The sequence below is a fragment of the Cetorhinus maximus genome, chromosome 4 (genome assembly GCF_964194155.1).
Source record: "Cetorhinus maximus chromosome 4, sCetMax3.hap1.1, whole genome shotgun sequence".
NCBI lineage: Eukaryota > Metazoa > Chordata > Chondrichthyes > Lamniformes > Cetorhinidae > Cetorhinus > Cetorhinus maximus.
In genome coordinates, this window is record NC_135882.1 from 104,240,870 (window position 1) to 104,265,288 (window position 24,419).

General features: G+C 41.2%; 1 protein-coding gene across 1 annotated transcript in view; it reads left to right on the forward strand.

The window, feature by feature from the left end:
• The window catches only part of garem (GRB2 associated, regulator of MAPK1), a 128,548-nt gene that overhangs the window by 64,440 nt on the left and 39,689 nt on the right, over window positions 1–24,419 (forward strand). Inside the window, 1 exon segment of the mRNA XM_078540575.1 lies at window positions 18,278–18,408. Within this exon segment, the coding sequence (XP_078396701.1) occupies window positions 18,278–18,408 (131 nt within the window).

Below are 24,419 nucleotides of genomic sequence, written 5' to 3' on the forward strand. Positions count from 1 at the left end.
ACAGAGGGGTGGATATTGAGTTAGTGACATGAGGAACCAGTCAAACGAATTGTTCTGTCCTGGATTGTGTTTAGTTGCTGGAGTGATGTAGCGGCTGCACCTATCCAGGTAAGTGTTCCATGTACCATCATGCTCCTGACTTGAATCTTGTCAATGGTGGGGAGGCTTTAAAAGCTCAAAGTCAATTGTTTGTAAAAGCCTCTGTCCTCCTTTTGTAACTGCCAGTCAGTTGCCTGTGGAGCTGGGTTGATGTAACAAATCCAGTTCAGCTCCTGGTCAGTGGTGAACCCCATGTGGGAAAACTCTTGTTTCACTAAAGGTCAAGAAGAGGTAGGTGAGCTTTCTTGAAGATGTGGAACAAATGTTACCTGCCATTCATCAGCCATCTTGTTTTTCTAATCCTCTTGTCCATTGCATATGCTGCTTCACTATCTCCCAATTGCAGCCACACTCCACTTATCCTGGAGTCCTCCCACTCCGGTCCTGACCCTGTGATACTCCAAAGCTCTTCCTCTACTGCTTACAACTTCCTGAGTGCTCACATTCTCCACAATTTCTCCCTTGAATATATTTGCACTTCCCTGAATGTTTCTAGAAATTATATTTCACAAATCCTACCATACCAAGACTGAAGTCTCACCATATTCCCAATTCCCATTGATCCCATACTTCATGATCAATAGGGTTCTCTCTTTGTCCTCTTTGCTAACCCCTGCTAATCACAACACCTTGCTGCCATTTGCCTGGTTCCTCCTGACTTTGCCCTTAGCTCCATTATCCCTCTCAATTTCTCATGTTATGGCAGGTCTTCCTGCTTTACTCTAGTTCATGCGATTTTTTTTTTGTACATCCTAGACCTTAAAGATAGAAGGTATTGCATATGTAGTTAAGGGAACATGTGTTGGAAACATGTTGACACTGTACATGTGGTAGAGAGGGGAGGAGATGTACAAAAAATATGCTGCCTGACATGAAAGTTGTGCCAGGGATACCGTTAAAATGAGGTACCAAACTAGTGAAGCTACAACTTCATACTAAAAACCAAATGCAGCAGGCTGTAAACAGACTTGAGAAATATCTCAACCCCCAGATCAGAGCAAAGCTCTGTGGCCCAATCATATTCAGATGAAAATCAGGAATCTAAATGGAGGAGGTGGTTCAATGAAGTTTTCCAGTCTCAACCACTGGATTCTAGTCCACAAGTGGAAGAGGCAAGACTGTAGTGTTGAAGTATTTTCAGATAAAAATGGCAAGCAAGTTGTTTTCCAAAGGGTTATGGTCAACAGGTGTTTTAATAATTAGAAGGCTGTTTCCAGCGGGTTCCCTTGCTGGTATATCAATGGCTTAAACTTAAAGGTGGGCGGCATGATTAAGAAGTTTGAAGACAATACAAACATTGGCCATGTGGCTGAATTGAAGAGCCGAATAGCCACCACCTGTGCTGTAAAACGGTTCTGTATTTTCTGAAGCAATAAATAAACCTTGTTTTTTAAGCACATACTGGGTTGCCAATTTGTACTTGTACGGGTTTGTAAAGATGAAAATTTTACCAAATCTAAAAATTTGCGAAACATAAATGTTTTCTACAAAAACTGTTACATTTACAATAATGCAGAGTTAGATTTCTAAGAATGGAGGCAAAGTGGCTGCGGAGTAAAAATTGCAGACTTGAAACTGAGGCACAAAGCCCATCAGACTAGTTTGGATTAAAAACATAGATGGGCCAGAATCCCCAGGGAGAAAAAGTAAAAATATACGTAGGACACTTAGGTTTGAAGAAATGCTGGAGCTTTTTTAAAAACAATTGTAGGAGGAATGAACATGATCAAAATCTTTCAAAATTTTATTTTGTTGATTTGGCTGAATGCACTGTGTTGTGTGGTACTGATGCAAACAGTCCAAGAAAGCATCAGGCGCATGCATTGTGAAAAATGGCAAAATTGAAATTTTTTTAAAAAGAATTGATTTAAAAACTCAGCATTTAAAAAAACATCGCATCAGTACAAGTTTCAGGAAGTTCTTAGAATGCTTATAGTTTGAAATTTTCCCACAGACTTGGAAACCAGTTTACTAACCTGCCTAACCACTTACCCCATACCCATTGTTTGGCTGTGAACTGAGGAAGATTTTTTTTAAATATGACACATGCAGTCAGACTTTCGAGCAGAAAATTGCAAGGCCAAGCATTGGACAAGCTTATAGCATGGAAGAGAATAATTGGTAGTTTTTTTTTGTCGAGCAAAATCGCCCATTGGTGTGAAGAGGGGTAGGATTTTTATTTTGTTTCGTGCAGACAAGTTGAGCTGATTGAAATAAATGAATCCACTGATAACCTGCTCAGTATGTTCATGTACTGTAACTTAAATTACTTAATCTGTATTTAGTTTATTCCTGCCATCAGTTTTCTCAGTCTTTGGAGTTTAGAAAAGCGTGTGAGGCTGTAAAGACATGAATGTTGAGCTGAAATTACAAGCAAGTACTGTTGTGACACCTCTAATTTTTATTACTGTGTAGCTAGATATTCAACAGCACAGCCACACTCCTAAACCTGATTTCCAGATTGCTTATAGAAGTGATTAGAACTGCAGTTTCCACAACACCATATAGCTGCCTCAGCAGAGGTAGGGATGGAAAGTTTTATTTTTCCTTTCATGTCAGCCTGCCCCCTCCATTATAAGGATGCACTGTGGAATCTGTGGGCAGGTTTTTTATCAGCTTTGAATATGGATGCCCAGACTACTTGAGACTTCTTCATAGTCTTGAGTGGAGGCCAAAAAGCCACTGACATGGGATCAGGAGATACTTAGAGCAGGGAGGTGATGGAAAAGGGGAGTGCTTTTGAGGAGCGACAAGTGGAATTAATTAAAAGGGGAGGTGATGGAGCAAGGGGAGTGGTACAGAAGTAGGGAAAGGGCATAGTGAGGAAGGAAATGATAAGAACCTGCCAGTGCCTAAAAAACTGCTTTTTGCGTATACCAATAATAGAAAAGATGGCCTGCAACCCTCAGCAGCTGCATTCCATATCACCATCCTTGTCTCAAATGTGGGTGCTTTACATTTGTCAAAAGATTTGTTTATATTTAACCAAAGATATTCTCCATATTTTTGTTAGCTTTAGGTATTGTAGTTTTGAAACCAGCAGAGATGACTTAACCTGTTACTTATTAAAGGCTTACCCTTCAAACGCAGAGGAGCTCCTCTCTGTAAGGTATGTGAGAATCAGTTTAGTTGTTCAGAGCTTGTATCTGACAAGTCTACCAGTAATTAACTTGTTTTCCCCAAATTAAGCCGCTGTGATATCAGGAAACAATAGTTTGGAATCTTGCTTTGAATGTTATTTTGTTCCCATGCATAAACTTGTTTTTCTATTTGTTTCGTATTGACGTGCCCACATTGTTACTGCAGCTGCCACCATAGTACACTCTCATGGTGTACAATTAATTGTTAGAAATGCTGTTGACCTAGTTTTACAAGGGCGTAGCTTTGTGAGCGAGAGATTGGGAAGCAGACGGAGCGCAGTTGTACTGAAGTGTGGAGAAAATCTTATAATCCCAAAAATGTGGATGGACATATTGCTCATGACTCCCAGAGTTGTGGCTATAATTCTTAATACTTGTAAGATAGCATGTATGCATAGTGCATATTATGTGTATTTATGTGTGCAAACATATAGGCCTGAATTTTTCCCATGTCGGGTGGGCTTGGCGGGAGCGGGCAGAAGCAGTCGCAGAGCCGACTGTCATCCACAATCGGTTCCGCGCTGCCGTTTTAGGGGGACGGGCCAATTAAGGTCCGCCCAACGCAATACATGAGCGGGCGCGAAAGAGCTGCCTCGGAGATTGAAGCAGTTTTGAAAACAATAAATAAATTTAATAAGAATTTAATGAAACATGTCCCCTGTGTCACATGAGATGGGACATGTTTTTACTTCTCAAAAAAAATTTTTATTCAGTTTGTAAAAGCTTTAGGAAACCTCATCCCACTCATGGATGAGGTTTCCTAAAAAACGTAAAGGCCACTTGGCCTTTTCGCCTATCCGCCAACCATTAGGTTTGGACGGGCAACATAAATTTGAAATGAATTCGTTCCTTAATGGCCGTAAAAGGCCTTATGATTATCGGTGGACGTGCAGCCGACTCCGGCATGCGCCCGCCGAACGAAATATCGTGAGACTGCGCAATTATGTTGGGACGCACACCTGACGTTATCACGTGTCATTTTATGTGTCGGGCACGCCTCCACACACCGACTGTAAAACCCAGGCCATAAATTCTGTGTATATAATTTACTGTGTGTAGTTATAATTGTAGGAGCATATGTTATATGTTTGTATATGTAATATTTAGTGTACATATATATGTATAAATTATATATGTGTGATCCATTTTTTGGCAATGGTTTGTGTGCTTGCCTGGCTTGTATGGATGGGGAATGTGGGGGATGGGCATGGATGGATGGTGGGAGGTGCTGGTGAGTGCATGGATGGATGGGTGGGGACAGTGCAGTGAGCATGCAAAGCTAAATTGGTTAATTCAAATTGTGGTATAATTCTATTGTTTTGAACAATTTTAAATGAAAGATTATAAGTGCTCTGTAATGAAATGATTAAATTGCAGTGCCTAAATTGCAAGCCAACGTATAGACAATCTGGCATTCTGATTTTATATGCCATGTCACACTTGTAAAATTTTAAATCAATTGGAAGTGTTTGGACATTGCCGATTAATTTATAATTTCAGTGAAAATTCCCACCTCCTTCCTGCCCCACACACTGGACTTAATTATATCTCCACAATAAATGCAACCATTATGTGGAAATATATTAAGTAGAAAATATATTCTGAGGTCTGATTTCAGCTCTTTTTCTAGTAGTATTTTAATCTGATTCACTGTATTTCCAGCAATTTATGTAGGCAGACTGGAATTACTAACATTTACCCTCTGAAGAATAAATGCACAATATTACCAGTATATGTTAAATCGCCACCTTTTGCATGTGGCAGCATAGTGGTTGTGTAACTGGACTAGTGATCTTGTGGCCTGAACTGACCCAAATCCTACCATGGCAACTGGGAAATTAAAATTCAGTTAATTAATACATACTGAGGGGGAAAAAGCTATTATCAATAATGGCCTTGAAACTACTAGATTGTTGTAAAAGCCCATCTGGTTCAATAATGTCCTTTAAGGGAGGCCGATCCTTACTGGGTATGAGCTAGATAGGACTCCAGACCCACATGAGCATTTTTGAATCTTAAATGCTTTTTGAAATGGCCAAGCAAGCCAATCAGTTTTATCAAACTGCTAAGAAAAATATCTAATAAGGATAAAACTGGATGGATCACCCAGCATTTTCCTAGGCATTAGACACAAGGAAAACTCATCCAACCCAGTTGATCCTGTCAAATCATCCTTGCTAACATCTAGGGACTTGTACCAAAATATGGAGAGCTACCCCACAGACTGGTCGTCATAATCTCAGAATGATACCTCACAGTTAATATCCCAGACTCTTCCATCATCCCTAGCTATCTTCTGCTTCACTGACAGGACAGACACACCAGAGGTGGTGGCAACACATTGAGTATACAGTCGGGAGGGAGTGGCCCTGGGACTCCTCAACATTGATTGGCATCAGGTCAAATGTGGCCAAGGAGACTTCCTGTTGATTACCACCTACCACCCTCCCTCAGCTGATGAATCAGTACTCCTCCATGTTGAACACAGTTGAAAGAAGCACGGAAACGGTCATGGGCACAGAATGCATTCTTGTTGGGGGACTTCACTGTCTATTAGCAAGACTGGCTTGGTAGCACCAGCATTGACCAAACTGGCTATGTTTTAAATTATATATTTACTCATCCTGTTGCATTTGCATCTGTCTATGACAGATTTGGTAGGAGGACCCACATATTCCTTGTAGAGATAAAAGTCCTGTCCATATTCAGGACATCCACCATGTGTTCCACTACCACCATGCTAAATGAAATTGATTCAGAACTGATTCAGGACAGATCCAGCAGCTCAAACTAGACAACTGAGATGATGTGAACTATCCACGCCAGGAGAATTGTATACCACTACAATCTGCAACATCATGCCTGACATTTCCCTCACTCTACCATTAGCATCAAGCCAGGGGACCAACTCTAGTTCAATGAAGAATGAAGGAGAAAATGCCAGGAGCAGGACTGGGCATACCTAAAAAATAAGGTGCCAACCTACTGAAGCTGTAACACAGGACTTCATGCATGCTAAACAACAGAAGCAGCATGTTATAGATACAACTAAGTGATCCCATACCAATAGATCAAATCAAAGCTCTGCAGTCTTGTTACATTCAGCCATGAATAATGGTGAACAATTAAACAACTAACAGGAGGAGGAGGCTCCATGAAACTTCCCATTCTCAATGATGGCAGAACCCAACATTAAAGTGCAAAGAACAAGGCGAAGCATTTGCAGCCTTCAGCCAGAAGTACCAAGTGGATGACCCATCATGGCCTCTTTTGAGGTCCCCAGCAACACAGGTGTCAGACTTCTGCCAATTAAATACCACTTCACTTGATATCAAATGTCTAAGTGCACTGGATAAAGCAAAAGCTATGAGTCCCAAAAACATCTCAGCTGTGGTGCTGAAGACTTGTGCTCCAGGACTAGCTAAGCTGTTCCATTACAACAACTATTGCCCAGTTCTGTCCACAAAATGTAGAACAAATCCCATTCACTGAATTACTGGTCCATTAGGCATCAGCAAAGTGATGGACAATGTCGTTGACAGCATATCAAATGGCATTTGCTGAAAATCTTTTTTAAAAATCCTTTTTAAGTTGAACAATTTGGCTATTCATCAAGATTATAGGAACTTACTTGAATGTTACAGTAGTATCAAGTATAAATCTCTGTATCACAGTGTTTTACAGCCTGAATCTATGTATAAAATGCCTGCACATTATGTGCCAAAAGTGGATCTTGGTACTCTTTGTTTTGCAAATTATGCAAAAATTTGATCTGGTAGAGTTTGTTAGTAGCCTAAGTGATACGTCCATGTGAGGACTTAATTGACTTAACAGAACAATGTCTATTCGTGGCTTACTCATGAATAGAAGTAAATATCCTGGTTTACTTGATTTGAATTCCTCAGTTATGTCTATATAAAAGTACTGTGAAAGAAATAGTTATACCTTGCCTGGGGAATTGTATATTCTACTTTCCATGTCCCGTTTATAATTTTTGCAGTATAGTAGACAAAGGTGGCAAATATCAACAAAAACACAAGTTCATGATTAATTCACATTTGAGCTCAAAGCGAAGGCATTTTGATATGCTGTAATATATCGTCATATAGCATCATAGGCGCTAACTGGTTAAATTTGTAACTTCCGTTTATCTCATCATAGTCATTAACATTTCAGAAATAGTATTCCGTCCAATTTTTTGATGCATGTTTTGTTACGTTAGTTTTTTAATTTATATACAAATTTTGCAGAGAAGCAAAAGAATGCCAAATCCATCTTTGGCATCACTCAAGTAAACAATTTGTATGCCGATATATAAATATTAACATTATACATTATAGTACAGCGCATTTATCTCTTAAGGCTGTGCTAAGAAACTCAACTCCACCTTTCTGCACTGTACCCGTGTCCCTTGATTCCCTTAGTATACAAAAATCTATCAATATCTGCCTTGAAAATACTCACCAACTGAGCATTCGCTGCTATCTGAGGTAAAGAATTCTAAAGATTCACAACCCTCTGATTGAAGGAATTTCTCCCCATTTCTGTCCTTAAATAATTGCCTACTTATTGAGATTGTGACCCCCTTGTTTTAGACTCCCCAGACAAAGGAAACACCCTCTTAGCATCTAAACTGTCAAACCCCTTAAAAATTTTGTATTTCAATTAGATCATCTCCCATTCTTCTAAACTCCAGAGAATATAGGCTTAGTCTACTCAATCTGCCCTTGTATGAAATTTCCCTCATCCTAGGAATCAGCCTAATAAACCTATGTTACACTCTCTCTAAGGCAAGTATATCTTTCCTTGAATAAGGAGACAATCACTGTACCCATTACTCTGTGATCTTGCCAAGTCTTTGCAGTAAGACTTGTTTACTCTTGTATTCTAATCCCTGATAATGAATGTTAAAGTATCATTTGATTTCCTAATTGGTTGCCGTACCTGTATGTCAACTTTCTGTAGTTTGCGTACAAGGTCACCCATGTTCCTCTGAATATCTGCATTTCCCAGCCCCATGCCATTTAAAATACTACCTCTTGATGCCCTCCTTGTGCATGTGGAGCATTCCAATTGGTTGGAAATATGATGTTATCGAGGGGAGTTCAAGTTTACCTCAGTGTTATAATTACTATTTTTTTAAAAAACATAGTTTTTCTATTTTTCCTGCCAAAGTTTATAACTTTGCAATTCACCCCAACATATTGCATCTGCTACATTCTTGTCCCATCACTTCACCTTTCTAAATCCTTTTGCAGCCTCCCTGCAAATCTTCACAGTATACTTTCCATCTAACTTTGTACCATCCGCAAACTTGGACACATTACACTCATCTAGGTCCTTGGTACAGATTGTAAATGACAGAGGCTGAACCATTGATCCTTGTGGTACCTGATGAGATACAGCCTGTTAGCCTGAACGTGGCCCTTTTGTCCCTACTGTTTGTTCTCTGTGCATTAACCAATCCTCAATCCAAGCTAATATATTATCCCCAATATAATGAGCCCTGATTTTGTGTAGTAATCTCTTGTGTAATGTCTTATTGAATGCTTCTTGAAAGTCAAATACACTACATTCACTGGTTTCCCCTTTACCTATCCAGCATGCTGCAACCTCAAAAACTCAGGTTTGTTAAAAGTGATTCCCCTTTCATTAATCCGTGTTGACTCTGTCCAATCATATTATGATCTAAGTGCCTTGTGTTATAACTGCTGGATGTTATAAGATGGTAAAGTTTTAAATTGTCTCCTTCAATTCAAGGTAAAATGGGGGATGTGATCTACGAAATCTGCCTGAAGATAAGCCCACGTTACCTGGTTGCCATGGGGACAGGGGCCCTCGTCACCTTATCGGAAATAAGGTGCAAGCTTCAGCACAAAAGAGAAGGCAGCTGTTCTTGCTGTGTTCAGACTCTCCGAGACAGTCAGACAGGGAGATTTGGGGAAGACTGCAGATGCTGCTGTGCCAAGCAGAGAAAACAGACTGTTTATTGGGGTAATCACCATGCAGAGTGCTGATGAGGGCAGATCTCCCGTTTAAGGAAACAAAGCTTGTGAAGAGTTAACTACCAGAGGGTACCTTGCTACATGAAGTTCATTCACATATGCTCTGAAGATGGAATGGAGGAGACTTTAATTTAAAAGAACACTGGAAGAATCACCCTGGTAGGGCAGGGTGAAGGGATCCTGTTAAAGCTGGGAGGAGCTTGGGACCTTAAAAACAAGACCACGTTTCAGCTGAGAGTGCTGTGTAATGTATAAATATAGCATGGGTTTTTAAAAACTCATTCATAGGATGTGGCTGTCGCTGGCTAGGCCAGCATTTATTGCCCATCCCTAATTGCCCTTGAGAAGTTGGTGGTGAGCTGCTCTCTTGAAACGTTGCAATCCATATGATGTAGGCACACCATGCTGTTAGGGAGGGAGTTCCCAGATTTTGACCCAGCAACAGTGAAGGAACGGTGTTATGTTTCCAAGTCAGGATGGTGAGTGACTTGGAGGGGATCTTCCAGGCGGTGGTGTTCTCAAGTGTCTGCTGGTGGTGTTCCCAGGTGTCTCATGGTTACCCAGTATTGAGTTGCTAGATCTGTTTGAAATCTATCTCATTTAGCACAGTGGTTGTGCCATGCAACACAATGGAGGGTATCCTCAATGTGAAGACGGGACTTAGCCTCCACAAGGACTGTGCTGTGGTCACTTCTACTTATACTGTTGTGGATAGATGCATTAGCGCCAGGCAGGTTGGTGAGGGTCAAGTATGTTTCCCCCTCTTGGTTCCCTCACCATCTGCAGCAGACCCAGTCTAGCAATATGTCCTTTAGGTCTATAGTGGTGCTACCAAACCATTCTTGGTGATGGACTTTGAAGTCTCCCACCCACAGTATATTCTGCGTTCTTTCCACACTCAAGTGGTGTTTAACATGAAGAAGCACTGACTCATCAGCTGAGGGGTGACGGTAGGTGGTAATCAGAAGAAGGTTTCCTTGCCCATGTTTGACCTGATGCCAGGAGACTTCATGTGGCCTGGAGTCAATGTTGAGGATTCCCAGGGCAACTCCTTCCTGATTATATACTACTGTGCTGCCACCTCTGCTGGGCCTGTCCTGTAGGTGGGACAGGGATGGTGATGGTGTTGTCTGGGGCATTGTCTGTAAAGTATGTTTCTGAGAGTATGACTATGTCAGGCTGCTGCTTGACTAGACTGAGACAGCTCTCCCAATTTTGGCACTAGCCCCCAGATCTTAGTAAGGAAGACTTTGCCGTTGTCATTTCAGGTGCCTAGGTCAATACTGAGTGGGCCGCCCAGTTTCATTCCTTTTAGTCTTTGTAGCGGTTTGATACAACTGAGTGGCTTGCTAGGCCATTCTGGAGAGCATTTAAAAGTCAACCACATTGCTGTGGATCTGGAGCCACATGTAGGCAGATCAGATAAGGACAGCAGATTCCCTTCTCTAAAGGGCATTAGTGACCAGATGGGTTTTCCCAACAATCGACAATGAATTCAAATTCCACCATCTGCCATGGTGGGATTCGAACCAGAGCACTACCGTGGGTTTCTGGATTACTAGTTCAGTGAAAATACGCCACCATCTTCCCTGGTTGTGCTAAGGAGTTAATGGGAAATACTTTTATGTAATTTAGTTTTTTAGTTGCCTACTAAGTAATGTTTAGCCTATGTTGATGTTAGTGTGATTGAAACATTGAAAGTCTTAACGTGAAATATTTGATTCTTTAAGTTGGCCATTAGAAACTTCATATCTCTTTTTAAAAGTTATCTGTTTCTAATTTGCATCATAACAAATGTTATCACATCCCTAAAAATAGATTCTGATATTTTCCTTAATGCTAGGCTAGTTGGCTTGTAGTTCCCTGATTTCTCTCTTCCTCCTTTCTTGAATCGTGGGGTTATGCTTGCTACCTTTCAATCCACTGGGACCATTCTAGAATCTAGGAAAGTCTGAAAGATCAAAATTAATGTGCCCACTGCCTGTGTAACTGCTTTTAAAACCCAAGGATGTAGATCATTGGGCCCATGGATTCTGTTGGATTTGAGTTCCATTAATTTTTACAGTACTTTTTTTTAAACTGATGCTAATCTCTTTAGTCCCTTTTACTCACGGGGCCAACTGTGTCAAAATGTGGTGATATTATTCTTGCGTTCAAATGCACTCAAAAACGATCAGCAATCATTTGACACCAAATGTTCTAATTTTGAACAAGTTTTTCATGCTGTCAGTTGCTTTTTGCCATCTTTGACATCAAACGTAATCAAAGATGCTCAATGGCTTTACAGTTAAGCACTCAAAGACAACAGTTGTGAGCAGCAACCTGTACTGAAAAACACAAGGAAATTAATGACTTAAATAATACCTGAATTTATTAAGTTTCCTCATTTCATGCAAAAAATCTTTGCATAATACATGCTGTACTGGGTGGAAGACCTAATTGGCACGAGCCTTGGCATCTCTGATGCCTCCCACCCCCACCACACCTCCCAGGTTTCAGGCCAACACCACCTGGGTCAGAGGCCTACACCTAAGGAGGTGGAAAAGAGGGGTGATGGAGGAGAGATAGGGGAATGGGGGGGGGGGAGATGGCAGAAGAAAACTGCTACAATTTGGGGGTGGTGGGGCAGAAAACTGCTGCAATCTAGGGGGAGTGGGGGGCTGGTGGTTTGCAGGTGTGTTTGTGTCTGCACTTGTAGGTTATGAAAAAAAACCTAAAATTAGCTTGTCAAAACAGATTGCTTTTTCTAAAGTTAGCTCAGTTTTAGGATGTTTGAAGCTATAGAAATATATGGAGAACAGGTTGTGATTTGTTTTTGGTGTCCGAATGCTTAAGGTAAGTAATTTTGCTAATTGCAAACGTTTGAGTGCTGCGATTTGATTGCAGTTGATGACAATGATGTCAGTTGACCGCTACTTATGATATCAAATGATAGCTAAACGATTGCTTTGGAGTGTAAGTGATGTCAAATGATGGTTAAATTGTTTTTTGAGCAAATGAAAGCTATTGAATGCAAATTATGTCAACATTTTCTGGTCAGGATTGATGCCCCTCTATTTCTGAAATGTTTTTGTTCTACCATGAAGACAGAAACTAAGTATTTACTTAATATCTCTGCCATTTCCTTCTTCACCATTATAATTTATCTTGTCTCTGCCTCTCAGGGACCCATGTTTGCTCTTGCTAATCTCTTATCTGCATCTCCAAAGAAACTTTTACAATCTGTTTCCATGTCTCTTAGCTTACTTTCATTCTATTTTCTCTTTCCTTATCTCATTCTATTTTCTCTTTCCTTATCTCATTCTATTTTCTCTTTCTTTATTTATTTCTTGCTCCACCTTTACTGAATTCTAGAATCCTTCCGATTCTTATTACCTACTACTCTTGGCAACATTATAAGCCTCTTCCTTTAATCTAATACTACCTTTAACTTTTGTTCATCATGGTTGGACCACTTTTCCTGTGGATTTTTTATATTTCTTAAGGGAATGTATATTTATTGTGAATTATTAATTGATTCTTTGTGTTTGTCATTGCTTATTTACTGTCAGCATTTAATCTAATTTTCAAATCTACCTCGCCCTTCAAAACCTATCTAATGTGCTTTGTTCAGACCTAAGACCCTAGTTTCTGACTTAACTAATTGGTCTCGAGCTCAATGTAAAGTTCTTCATACTATGAACATTCTTCCCCAGAGGTACCTTTACTAAAATGTTATTAAACATGCCTCCTTGCACAATACTAAGTCTAAAATAGTCTGTTTCCCAGTTGGCTCCTTGACATACTGGTTTAGAAAACTATTCTGAATGCGTTCCTTGAGCTCATCCTCCACACTTCATACAAACTGAGCAAAACAAATTTGCATTAAGTCCCCTATGATTACTATATTGCTCTTGTTACACGCAACTCTAATTTCCCGATTTATATGGTGCCTGATAGTACAACCACTGATATGGGGCCTCTGATCTGCTCCCACAGTGTTTTCCACCTTTTGTTTTTTCTTAGCTCTACCCAAACTGATTCTTGTATCTTGATTTTCATTGAAAACAGTGCAAGAGGCTGAGAGCAGAGACATCAGAGTGGGACGAGAATTAAAATGACAGGAGGGCCAGAAGCACGGGGTCAAGCTCTTGGGGACAGAATGGGGATAATTTAGTCCCTCTGATGGAGGAAAGCCCACATTATCAGCAGCAAATACAGTACACAAAATTGAAAGAAGTACAACAAAATCACTTTCACCTGGAAGGAGTGATTGCAGCTTTGGGTGGTGGAAAGGAAGGAGTTAAAAGAACAGTTGCATTTACTTTGCTTCAACAGGAAGCTACCATGGTGAGGGAAGGGTGTGTTGGGGGTGATTGAGGAGCAGACTAGGTTGTTGCGGAAGGAACTGTCCTTTTTGGATTGCTGAGAGTGGAGAGGAAAATGGGTTTGGTGGTGGAGTCATGCTGGAGGTAGTGAAAATGGCAGAGTATGATCCATTGATGTGAATAAGACAAAGGGGGACCTGATCATGGTTCTGGGAGGGTGGGGAAAGGCTGAAAACAGAAGTTAAGGAAATGGAATGGGCATGATTGAGGGCCCCATAAACCATGGTAGAAAGGAATACATGATTGAGGATAAAGGAAGATGTATCAGAAATAATGCTATGGAAGATGGCATCATCAGAACAGATGCAACGAAGAAATTGGGAGAATGGGATAGATTTTTCGTAGGAACATTACTTGTTCCAGCCCTACTTGGTTCTCCGCTACCCCCACAATCCCTCAGATCTAATTCTGGTTCATTGGCTATATTGGTACATTTCCTGTTCTTGTGGGAACTAGAAATTTTCATCAATATTTTCAATTTCTACCCTTCTTCACCTTCACAAGGTCCATCTCTGACTCTTCCCTTCTTATATCCTTGCTGACTTTATTTCTTGGGATAGGCTGTCAATCAATATAAGCCACTCATTCCCATGGCTACCTTGATTACACTTCCTCCCACCCTGCTTCCTGAAAGGACTCTATTCCATTATTTCAGTTTTTCAACCTCTATCACGTTTGTCCTTATAATGCTACTTCCATACCAGTGCTTCCGAAGTGCCTTCCTTCATTCTCAGCCGAGGGTTCCCCTCCACTGTGGCTGACAGACCTTTGACCCTGTCTGTTCTTTTTCCCACACTTCTGCCCTTGTCCTTCTTTTCCTTCCCAGACCACTAATGTGTTCCCCTTGTCTTTGCCTTCCACCCCACCAGCTCCTATATTTAAATGGATCATCCTCCAACATTTCTGCCACCTCCATCATCAAACAAATCTTCCTCTCCCTTTCATTTTTGCATTTGATAGGGATCATTCCCTTCATGACACCGTGGGCTATTCTTCAACCACCCCCCTCCCCTTTCGCATGGCAACTTCCCGTGTAAGTGCAAGAGATGTAGCACTTTTTACCTCCTTCCTTCCTACTTTTCGGGGCCCTGAATAATCTTTCCAGATGAAACAGCAATTTGCTTGTACTTTGCATTTATTATACAGTGTTTGCTGTTCATGATATGGTTTCCACTACATTGGAGAGACAAAATGCAGATTGAGTGACTATTTTACAGAACACTACAGTCCAGTCTGTAAGTGGGAACCAATGCATCCCTTTCTCACCTCTCTCCTTGGCGCTTACACTGCTCCAATGAAACTCAGCCTAAGCTCAAGGAACAGCACCTCATTTTTTGATTAGGTACTTTACAAACTTCCAGACTCAACCCTGAATTCAGCAACTTCAAATAGTTTTTTTTTCATTTTATCACACAATAGCCGTTGGTAAGGATTCTACTTTCTTGTTTACACCTTTTCTAGATCCATCTTTTGTTTCTTTACTTATCCTAATACCATCACCTTTTGCCTTGCACCATCATCCCTTTTGTGATTCAATCCCTCCTACTTTCAGCTCTACACCGACCTTCCCTTGTTTAACCCCCTTCCCCTCTTTCCCTGCCTGCACTTGCTTAAATTTTTACATCTCTAACTTTTTTGAAAGATCATTAATCTGAAACGTTAACTATGTTACTCCATGCTACTCCACAGATGCTGCCTGACCAACTGAGTATTTTCAGCATTTTCTATTTTTAGGAGATAAGGTAGTGTAGTGATTATGTTCCTTGACTAGTAATCCAGAGGCCTGGACTAATGAGCTGGAGACTGGGGTTCAGATTTCACCATGGCAGCTGAGGAAATTGAAGTCAGTTAATTAAATAAATCTAGCATTAATGGTGATGGTGAAAATATCATATCGTCATTAAAAACCCACCTGATTCACTTTCAGGAAGGAAATTTGCTGTCCTTACTCAATCTGGCCTATATGTGACTCCAGAAGGAATGTGGTTGACTCTTAATTAATCTCTGAAATGGACTAGCAAACCACTCAGTTGTATTCAAGGAGACCACTCGCACCACCTTTTCGAAAATGATTAAGTATGGACAAAGAACTGCTTATTTTTCCAGCAATGCCCACATAATGGAATGAATAAAAACAAATCAGATTTCCAGAAGCTGCAGTATTTTGCTTTTGTTTTGGAATAATTAAGTCTGGAGGTAACAAAGCGTAAGATTTTAGGACTTTGAAGTATAAAGCCCTTCTAATTAAAATCTCAAATTCCGAATTCTTAATTTCTGGCACTAGGGTCATCAACTGTGCCTGACCTAGCAAGGTACGAGTAACTAGTATTTATGAATTAAGTAGAATTTATTAAGATTTTGCATATGCGTAACAAAAAACAGAGGAGTCAACATGGAAGATTCTTATTCCTCAAGTTCCTAGGATTCCTTGAGTGTTGGCCCCACAGGCGATGTCTTTCTCCTGTTCTATCTTTGAAGTGATGTTGAACTGTGCCTAGAAGAATCATACCCCAGGAGCCATGGTAACACTGCCAACAAAGATTCCAATCTTCTAACTTTTATCCCTACTTCTCACTATTCCAGAATTCCTTATTTGGAAATAGTCCAAATTCACCTCTTCCATTGGTTTAGGGTACAAGCCATCTAGTGTCATCCTACCTCTGTAACTAGAGTCATGTGGGCTAAAGACAAATGTCCATTCCCTTTCCCATGGGTCTCCAGAGTTAACATTCCATTGTGATGAAATTATACAAATTGGCATGGATAGAAGACTGGCTGGCTAACAGGAAACAGTAGGCATAAATGGGTCATTTCATGGTTGGCAAGAAGTAACAAGTGGTGTGCCACAGGGATCAATGCTGGGCACCATTTTTTTTACAATTTATATAAATGACTTGGCTGAAGGGATCAAAGCTGTGATTGCTAAATTTGCTGATGACACAGGGATAGGTAGGAAAGTAAGTTGTGAAAAGGACATGAGGCTACAAAGGGATATAGATAGGTTCAGTGAGTGTGCAAAGATCTGGCAAATGGAGTATAATGTGGGAAAATGTGACATTGTCCACTTTGACAGGAAAAATAAAAAAGAAGCATGTTATCTCAATGTTGAGATGCTGCAGAGTTCTGTGATAATAGAGGGAACTGGGTGTCCTGGTGCATGAATCTCAAAAGGCTAGTATGCAAGTACAGCAAGTAATTAGGAAAGCTAATAGAATGTTATTGTTTATTGCAAGGGGAATTGAATACAAAAGTAGGGAGGTTATGCTTCAGTTATACAGGGCATTGGTGAGATCACATCTGAAGTACTGTATGCAGTATTGGTCTCCTTATTTAAGGAAGGATGTAAATGCGTTGGAAGCAATTCAGAGAAACTAGTACCTGGAAAGGGCAGGTTGTCTTATGAGGAAAGGTTGGACAGGCGAGGCTTGTATCTGCTGGAGTTTAGAAGAGTAAGAAATGACTTAATTGAAACACAAAAGATCCTGAGGAGTCTTGACAGGGTAGATGTGGAGAGGATTTTTGCTCTTGTGGGAGAAGCTAGAACTAGAGGTCACTGTTTAAAAATAAAGGGTCACCTTTAGACAGAGATGAGAAATTATTTGAGATAGTGAGTCTTTGGAACACTCTTCCTCAAAAGGGGGTAGAAGCAGAGTCTTTGTTTGTAAGGCAAAGCTAAATAGATTCTTGATAAGCAAGTTATTGGGGGTAGGCAGGAATATGGAGTTTAGGTTACAATCAGATCAGCCATGATCTTATTGAATGGTGGAGCAGGCTTGAGAGGCCTACTCCTCTGAATTTGTATGTTCGTATATTTGTAGGAGGTGAGTTACTTACCTCATAATTCCCAGCCTTTGACCTGCTTTTGTAGCCTTTGTATTTATATGGCTGGTCCAGTTCAGTTTCTGGTCATTGGTAACCCCCAGGATGTCGATAGTTGTGGCTTCAACGATAGTAATGCTGTTACATGCCAAGGGGCGATCGTTAATTCTCTTTTGTTGGAGGTGATCATTGCCTGGCACTTGTGTGGTACAAATGTTGCTTACCACATATCAACTCAAGCCTGAAGGTTGGCCAGGTCTGCATGTGGACATGGACTGCTTCAGTATCTGAGGATACTTCCCTTCTATGTAATTTAATTCATTTAGGGCTATCCTCATTTAGTCTGAGATTGCTGACTTTAGGTATGTTTTGCTCAGCAATATATCTTTTTCAAGGTACCACGTGTAACACCCTCTCCCCACCAGCCTAGTTAAGTTGCCCCACTTTCCTTGAAGTTTCTCCCTTTAAAATTAAGTGCCCAGCTCCTGATTGGTGATATTTCTGAATCAAATATTTGAACTTATTTTGTGGACACTGAAGCCCAAGGACATATTTTCTATTTCCATTATATTTTCTTGGTGATTTACTAATACCAGGTTAAAATGGTATGCCCAATGCATTGGCTGAGAAGCATTCGTATGTTCTGTTTACCAGCTCTGGCTCTAAACGTTCCTGTTCATGCATACCCTTCTTATCTCTTGAAAGAACAGTTGTCTTCATTTTTCTGCTGGCCTAGTGGTTTAGAGTATGTGCAGACAAGTAAGAAGATAAGCTAGGAATTTTAAAATGGGGCACTATTGATGAACCATCTGTTGAATCATGGTTTATTGTTTATTGCCCCTTACAGGACAATTTAAGCTATTGGAACAGGACCGAGATATCAAGGAGCCCATACAATACTTCAGCAGTGTGGAGGAGGTGGCAAAAGCATTCCCTGAACGAGTGTACGTCATGGAGGACATAACATTCAATGTTAAGGTCTGAATTTGGAACAAATATTTATGAACTTACCTGTTTATGAACTTCCAAATGTTAGTGTGAGAGCTACAGTATGAGGATCTGAAACTGAAATTATCTGATATTTTTTAAAATGCTGAAAAGAGTTTTCATCTCTGGAAAAAGTTACAAGTTAGCATCCTTACACACTGGAGACGATCTGTTAATTGAGGAAGCAAGGACTTGATGAAGGTTATGGATTTTAAATAGCTCTACATTTAGTTTTATGCAGTTTCAGCAACTAAGGTTTAAAAAGGTCATTTTCTTGAGATACGAAATGTGCCGTTCACGTAACAATTGTTTTGGTTAAAATTAAGTTGGTGTGTGAATAGCAAGATAGGATGTTTAAAATGCCTTTAGCACAGAATTGTGATGGGTAGGTCCTGACTGACTAATCTAGTTGAATTTTTTTGAATGGTCGCTAGCATGGTGGGTAGCGGAATGTGCCTGGATGTTATGGAACTTTGTTGAAAAAAGATTTGTTCAAACTTGGGAGTGCACAGAATTGGAGGTAATCTTGTGACATAGGTTGGTAATTGGGAGTTAGAGCTGGGATAATGGAAACATTCTTTGATTAAAGGGATGTGACAAGTCATGTTCCCTGGGAATCGGTACTGTACCGATAGCTTTTCACCATATATGTTAATGAAGGAATACAGTTATATATCAACTTTGGAAATGGCAATTTACTTAGTAGAGCAGGTTGTATGTTTAGGAACAGGACATTATAAAGATATACGCAAGTCCCTGTTTTAGTCCCTGTCCTCTGCTCTGAAGAAGTCATACAGACTCGAAACATTAACTCTGCTTCTCACTCCATGAATGCTGTCAGATCTGCTGAGTTTTTCTAGCGTTTTCTGTTTTTATTTCAGATTTCCCTGATTTGCTTTTTCCTTGTTTTAAGTTGTCCCATTTTAAATTGGTCAGTTAACATGGTCTGTGTTTGCATTAAGCATCAGGAGTTTTGTTTTAATATTGCTTTGCACCATGTCTGACAGAGTTGCCTGACCCTAATGATGCCATTTTGGAGTGACCTCTCCTGCTCCCTGACCCTCCCGGTCACTGCTGAACTTCCCTCGAGCCAATCTTACTAGTCGCTGTGACCCTCCCTCTTGCCAATCCTCCTGATTGCAGCCAACCTTCCAGGTTGCTGTCGACCTTACTTCTCACTGATCCTCCCGGTTACTGACGACCTTGACGCTCACTGCTGCTCCAGCTTGAGACTTAACTATGTAACACGAAGCTGCACTTCCTGGCTCTCGCTGCTCATTTCACAAGCCCTCGCTCGTCTCTGAAAGGTTCAGTGAGAGGGAAGTTCAGCAAGCACAGTTGGCAGTGACTGGAAAGGGGGTCAGGGAGCAGGAGAGGCTGAGAGCTGGAGAGATGGTGAACCAAAGGCAAGTTGAAAGAGTCAGCATATCTCTTTGATATTTTTAATTTAATTTTATTTTAAAAGTTATTTCATTTGCAATTATAGGAATTTAGCAATGTATAAGTATTTCAACTTGCAGCTATAATGTTTTAATGTTTTTATCTGATGAGAAAGGTCCTACAGAACCTCACTACAGCTTTTAGTTTGGTTATAATGGGAAAACCTTGTTTGCTTAATGTTATTTCACTTAAAGTTGCACTTATCAGGAACCCAATTACAATGTTAAGTGAGGACTTACTGTAGAGCAAAGACGGGTAAAGTGAGTTGAGGTACAGATCAGCCATAATCCAGTAGAATAGTGGAATAGCCTTGAGCAGGCTGAATGGCTTATACATGCTCCTTTCTTCGCAAAAGAGACTATCCCTGACAATGCATGACTCCTGTTAGTAATGAGATATTTTCTGAGTAGATTATCTACTGAAGTAGTGGGATAAAGTTGAACCCATGGCCTTCTGATTCAGGTGAGAACGCTACCACTGAGCTAAGGCTGGAATGGTAACAGCAAGGAAGTAATTGCAGTGACTGTATTCTCAGCATGCAATCACACTGGAAGCCGATAGCACTGCAGCAAATACACTGATCATTACAACCTCTTAGAAACATGGAACTCACTGCAACATTGCACCTGACACCTGCCTACAAAGCAGTTATTAATCAAGAATTATTGCGAATTGACAGTGCAGATGGCAGCATTTCATTCAGAAACACAAGTACCAATGAGCCAGTTTTGGGGCACTCTGATATAACCTGTAATAACCTGCTCATTGATGTTCAGTTTGGGTTCTGCCAAGGTCACTTGGCTTCTGACCTCATTATAGCCTTGGTTCAAACATGGACAATAGAGCTGAACTCCAGAGGTGAGAGTGACTGTCCTTGACATCAAGGCAGCATTTGACCAAGTGTGGCATCAAGGAGCCCTAGCAAAACTGGAGTCAATGGGAATTGGGGGAAACTCTCCGCTGGTTGGAGTCATACCTAGCACAAAGGAAGGTGGTTTGTTGGATGTCAATCATCTCCGTTCCAGGACATCACTGCAGGAGTTGCTCAGGGTAGTGTCCTAGGCCCAACCATCTTCAGCTGCTTCATTAATAACTTTCCGTCAGTTATAAGGTTAGAAGTGGGAATGTTCGCTGATGATTGCACAATGTTCACTATTCGTGACGACTCAGATACTGAAGCAGTTCATGACCAAATGCAGCAAGACATGGACAATATCCAGGCTTGGGCTGATAAGTGGCAAGTAACATTGCTTGGCACTTGTGTAGCACCAATGACCACCTCCAACAAAAAAGAATCTAACCATCGCCTCTTGACATTCAGTGGCATTACCATCATTGAATCCCCCACTATTAACATCCTGGGGTTACCATTGACCAGAAACTGAACTGGACTAGCCATATAAATACCGTGGCTACAAGAGCAGATCATAGGCTAGGAACCTTGCGGCGAGTAACTCGCCTCCTGCATCCCCAAAGCCTTTCTACCACCTACAAGGCACAAGTCAGGAATATGATCGCGGAATCACAGAATTTGTTACACTGCAGAAGGAGGCCATTCAGCCCATTGTGTCTGCACTGGCTCTCCAAATGGGCATCATGACTTAGTGCCATTCTCCTGCTTTTCCCCCCATACCCTTGCACATTTTTCCTATTCACATAATCATCTATTCCCCTCTTGAATACCTTGATTGAACGTGCCTCCACCACACTTCCAGGCAGTGCATTCCAGACTCGAAGCACTTGCTGTGTGAAAAAGTTTTTTCTCACATCACATTTGCTTCTTTTGTAAATCGCTTCAAATCTTCTCCCTCATTCTCAATCCCTTGATGAGTGGGAACAGTTTCTCCCTATCTACTCCATCTAGCCCCCTCATGATTTTGAACACCTCTATCAAATTTCCTCTTAGCCTTCTCTTCTCCAAGGAGAACAGCCCCAACCTCCCCACCCTATCTTGACAACTCAAGTTTCTCATCCCTGGAAGCATTCTTGTAAATCTCTTCTGCACTTTCTCAATGCGTTCACAGCCTTCCTATAGTGTGGCGCCCAGAACTGTGTACACTGCTCCATCTGAGGCTTAACTAGTGTCTTATATAAGCTCAGCATAACCTCCCTGCTCTTATACTTCATGCCCTGTTAATAAAGCCAAGGATACTGTATGCTTTATTAACTGCTCTCTCCACCTGTCCTGCCAGCTTCCATGATCTATGCACATGTACACCTAGGTCTCTACTCCTGCACACCCTTAAGAATTGCACCCCTTATTTTATATTGCCTCTCCATATTCTTTCTACCAAAATGAATCACCTCACATTTCTCCGTATTGAACTTCATCTGCCACCGATCTGCCCAATCCACCAACTTGCCTATGCCCTTTTGAAGTTCTATACTGTCCTCCTTCCAAGTTTTGTATCATCCACAAACTTTGAAATTGTCCCCTGCACACCAAGATCTAGATCATTAATATATATTAGGAAAAGCAATCAATACCGACCCAGGGAACCTCCACTACAAACCTTTCTCCAGCCCGCAAAATATCCATTTCCCCTTACCCTCCGTTTCCTATTACTCAGCCAATTTTGTATCCACGTTGCTACTGTCCCTTTTATTCCATGAGCTATAACTTTTCTCCCTCATCTGTTGTGTGGTACTGTATCGAATGCCTTTTGAAAGTCCATGTACACAACATAACAGCATTACCCTCATCAACCCTCTGTTACCTCTTCAAAAAACTCCAGCAAGTTAGTTAAACACGATTTCCCCTTTATAAATCCATGTTGGCTCTTCCTAATCAACCCATGTTTTCCCATGTGACTTCTAATTCTATCCTGAATAATTTTCTCACCGCTTCCCCACCACCGAAGTTAAACTGACTGGTCTTTAATTGCCGGGCTTATCCTTACAACCTTTTTTGAACAAGGGCGTAATGTTTGCAATTCTCCAGTACTCTGGCACCTCCCCTGATTCTAGGGAAGACTAAAAGATTATGGCCAGTGCCCCGGCAGTTTCCACTCTTAACTTCCTTCAATATCCTTGGATGGATCTCATCTGGTCACCGTGCCTTGTGAACCTTAAATACTGACAATTTATCCAGCACTCCCTCCTAATCAATTTTGAACCCTTCTAATGGCCGAGTTTCCTCCTCTGTCACTGTGGCCTTGGTAGCATCTGCTTCCTTGGTAAAGACAGATACAAAGTATTTATTTTAACACCTCAGCCATGCTCCCTGCCTCCATGTGTAAATCCCCTTTTTGGTCCCTAATTGCCCTAGCCCTGTTTTTACTACCCTCTTATCATTTATGTGCCAATAGAAGACTTTGGGATTCCCATTTATATTGGCTGCCAGTCCTTTCTCATGATCCCTCTTTGCTTCTCTTATTTGCTTTTTCACCTCCCTCCTGTATTCCGCATGGTTCTCAGTTGTATTTTCTACCTGATGCCTATCATAAGCACACTTTTTTTTTCTTTATCTTAATTTGTATCTCCTTTTTCATCCACGGAGCTCTGGATTTGTTTGCCCTACCTTTCCCTTTTGAGGGAATATACCTTGATTGTGCCCAAACCATTTCTCCTTTGAAGGTAGCCCATTGTTCAGCTACAATTTTTCCTGTCAACCTTTGGTATCTGGCCCAGCTCCATTCTTGCCCCATTGAAGCTGGCTCTCCCCCAGTTAATTATTCTTACTCTGGATTGCACATTAAGCTTTTCTACCATCATCCTAAACCTTACCATATAATGATCACTGTCTCCTAAATGTTTCCCCTACTGATACTTGATCTACATGGCCCACCTCATTTCCAAGAACCAGGTCCAACAGTGCACCCTTTCTTGTTAGACTGGACACATACTGGTGTAGAAAATTCTCTCACAATCTAGGAACTCTTGCCCCTCTCTGCCCTTCACACTCCAACTGTCCCAGGCTACATTCGGGTAATTAAACTCCCCCATTTTCACTACTCTATAATGTTTGTAACTCTCTAATTTCCCAGCAGATTTGTTCCTCTACATCCTTCCCACTAGTTGGCAGTCTATAGGCTACACCGAGAAATGTAATTGCACCCTTTTTGTTTCTTAGCTCTGGCATTAGGGAGGTAACGTATCATCCTGGACTCACATCTACGGCCACAGAAATGCCTGTCTGCTCCCCTAACTAATGATTCCCTATCACTATTGCTCTCCCACTCTTCTTCCTCCCCTCCTGTACAGCCAAGCTGCTTATGGTGCTACAAACATAGCCCTGACTGCGCTCTTCTGAGGAAACAACACCCTCACCAGTATCCAAAATAGAAATCTGATTTGCGAGCGGGATCCCAGGGGAGTCCTGCACTACCTGCCTGGTTCTCTTGGACTGCCTAGCGATCACCCATTCCCTTTCTGCCTGTATGCTCCTAGCCTGCGGTGTGACCACCTCTCTAAACATGCTATCCAGGTAACTCTGTCTCGCAGATGAACCACAGTGACTCTAGCCGCTGCTCGAGCTCTGAAACGCAGAGCTCATGTTTCTGCAGCAAGCAGCAGTTCCTGCGCACGTAGTCATCCAGGACACCAGTGTCCACGATTTCCCA